The sequence below is a fragment of the Gasterosteus aculeatus genome, chromosome 16 (genome assembly GCF_964276395.1).
Source record: "Gasterosteus aculeatus chromosome 16, fGasAcu3.hap1.1, whole genome shotgun sequence".
Taxonomy (NCBI): domain Eukaryota; kingdom Metazoa; phylum Chordata; class Actinopteri; order Perciformes; family Gasterosteidae; genus Gasterosteus; species Gasterosteus aculeatus.
This window is the reverse complement of record NC_135704.1, coordinates 20,303,737-20,306,122: the sequence shown is the minus strand read 5'-3', so window position 1 is coordinate 20,306,122 and position 2,386 is coordinate 20,303,737. Positions and strand designations below refer to the sequence as shown.

The window sequence follows — 2,386 nt, the reverse complement described above, 5'->3', positions numbered from 1 at the left end:
TATTTAAGTAATGACTAAAGGTCCCCTGAATTAGTTTTTACAGTGTGGTTAACGTCAATTTATTTCAACTAAGTTTTACTCTACTTAATAAAAGTGTTTGTATTTATTTTTCACATGTCAATTCCATTTGTGTTAGTGCATGTGTGTCTTTATGCATTAGAGTCTTTTGTGTGCATTTGTGTGTATGTAAGTGTATTTCTGTGTGTATTTCTACGTGCATTTGTGTCTGTGAGGTGTGTGTACGTGTGTGAGTGTGTGTGTGTGTCTGTGTTTATGACAGAAAACAGCTGCTGAGAGGCTTCACCTGCACAGGTAACATACCTGTGACGTACTGCGGGATCCAATCAGCTGCTTCGCAGTCCGTGGAGGCCATCGAGCAGCGGCGCGCGAGGACGACGCTCCTCAATTATCCCTCCGCGTGATGATAGGTGGCGCGTGCTCGAAGAAGAGAGCCCTCCAGTAGGAGGAGTCACCCAGACCACCGAGTCCCAGATTAGAACTGCTGCCTGTGAGCACCAGGAGAACCGGGACGCACATCTGTCTGCACATTTTGGGAGGAGGTGCACGCGCTGCAGCAGCTCTTTGGCGTCGTCGCGGGTACCCTTCACCGGCGCGAGGGATCACGCGCTCTCTCCGGTAGGTCCCCTCGCTTTTATCTCAGCAGCCAATCAAAGCGCGGCAGTCACCTGCGCCACGCGCCCAGGTGAGAGCTGACAGGTGCGCGCTCCCTCTCGCAGCTCCAGGTGTGGGAGGAGGAGGAGGAGGAGGTGGAGGCGCAGATCTGTTCCCTCTCTCCGCTCCTCCACGCGCTCAATTAATATCCTAAGTCTTATTAACAGGAAACCAGAGGACGTTTATAATCAGATAAACAAACATCATCGGGACTATTTACAAATACCGTCAAACTGTCGTAAAATGATTGTACACGTGTTAGTTTTATTGATCCGCAAATAGATGATACAACGGAATCTTCTATCATCTTACATAACCGCTCACGTCTGTTATATAGAATTAAAATGCACTCATATTTAGATCGATATGAACATGTATATTCACCTATATAAACACAAATGTATTCGCACTTATAATGACGTATTAAAATATACATTCAGACTGATCAAAGCCCTGAAGATCAACACGATCATTATTGATTTCACAAGTCAAATTGTGTGTGCGTGTGTGTCTGTGTGTGTGTCTCTGTGTGTGTGGGTCCTTGTGTGCTTTCGCCCTCCTCTGTCACACGCGCTCTCCTCTCATCAGAGATCAGCCGCTGGGAGGTTTGGTTTGTCCGGAGGTCCCTGAAGGCGTCGCAGAGGGTCCGGTGGATTTACTTTGTGTGCCTGTTGTCAGGATCCGGATCGGAGTCCTCAATGAAGCAACAGATCATGGCGGAGGGTCCCCGTTGCAAGAGAAGGAAGCAGGCCAACCCCCGGAGGAAGAACGGTAGGACCGACAGACACACACACACACACACACACACACACACACACGCACGCCGGGTCGCGGCGACAGGCTCAAAGTTTTTACGGGACTTTGCGGAGGTTTGAGAGGTGCGAGACTCAGTGCGGAGCCTCCGGGCCTCCGGCTGTACCTGGGACCTGGTGGGACCTGGTGGGACCCGGTGGGACCTGGTGGGTCCGGGCTCCCTCCACCAAGTCCGGGTCTCGGAGCAGAGAGACCGTTATTTCTTTGGCTCCTCGAGACGCGTTCGGACGCTCGCGCTCCGATCTGAAGACGAGAGATTTAAATATGAACTTCTCCCTAACGAACATTAACGTTACGTGAAGCTCAATAATTCATCTTTATTATTCTATCTTTCTATTTTCATGTTGGGTTGAAAAAGGAGGAGGAGGTGGAGGTCCATTTACTTCACACACTATAAAATAGCCTGTTTATTCTCACATTAAATCCACTTTAAAGAGTTAAATGTCCTATTAAATATGCAATACATATCTGGTAAATACCTTCATTAATCCCACATAGATCAGATTGTTTTTAGTTTATATATAGTATTAGTAGTGTAGTATTATAGTATTAAGTATCGCCCCACGTTTCTCATGCTGATATCCAAGCAGAAGACAAAAGATAGAAATAGCAAAAGCTTCAGGTTTACTTTTATTAACTTGTGTAATTTATTATAAATAAAAACGCTTTGTTACCGGGGATGTTGAATGAATGGTATTTATTTTTAATTATATGTTTCCCCTTTTTGGTCTTTTTCTGCTCCGTCTCCTCCCTTGGGGGGAGGAGGGGGTGTATCTGTTCTCACATCCAGCTGTGCTTTTAGATGATCGTTTCTGGCTCATCTCTGGAGCTTATTGTTCTTTTTAGATTCTCATCCAAGTCTTTTAAGTTTCTAGAAATTAGGAATTGTTTCTGAAACACA

The 2,386-nt window shown here is 46.1% G+C and overlaps 1 protein-coding gene across 4 annotated transcripts in view; it reads left to right on the top strand.

The window, feature by feature from the left end:
• Positions 1 to 471: 471 nt before the first annotated feature.
• The window catches only part of zeb2a (zinc finger E-box binding homeobox 2a), a 42,076-nt gene continuing 40,161 nt past the window's right edge, over positions 472 to 2,386 (top strand). For 2 of the 4 annotated variants that reach the window (XM_078091035.1, XM_040200810.2), the window contains exons 1-2: positions 472 to 636; positions 1,261 to 1,443. In XM_078091035.1, coding sequence (XP_077947161.1) covers positions 1,371 to 1,443 — 73 coding nt within the window. In that variant the 5' untranslated portion in view covers positions 472 to 636; positions 1,261 to 1,370. The remainder of the gene's footprint in view (positions 637 to 1,260; positions 1,444 to 2,386) is intronic. The other 2 variants (XM_078091036.1, XM_040200811.2) reach the window with 1 other exon arrangement.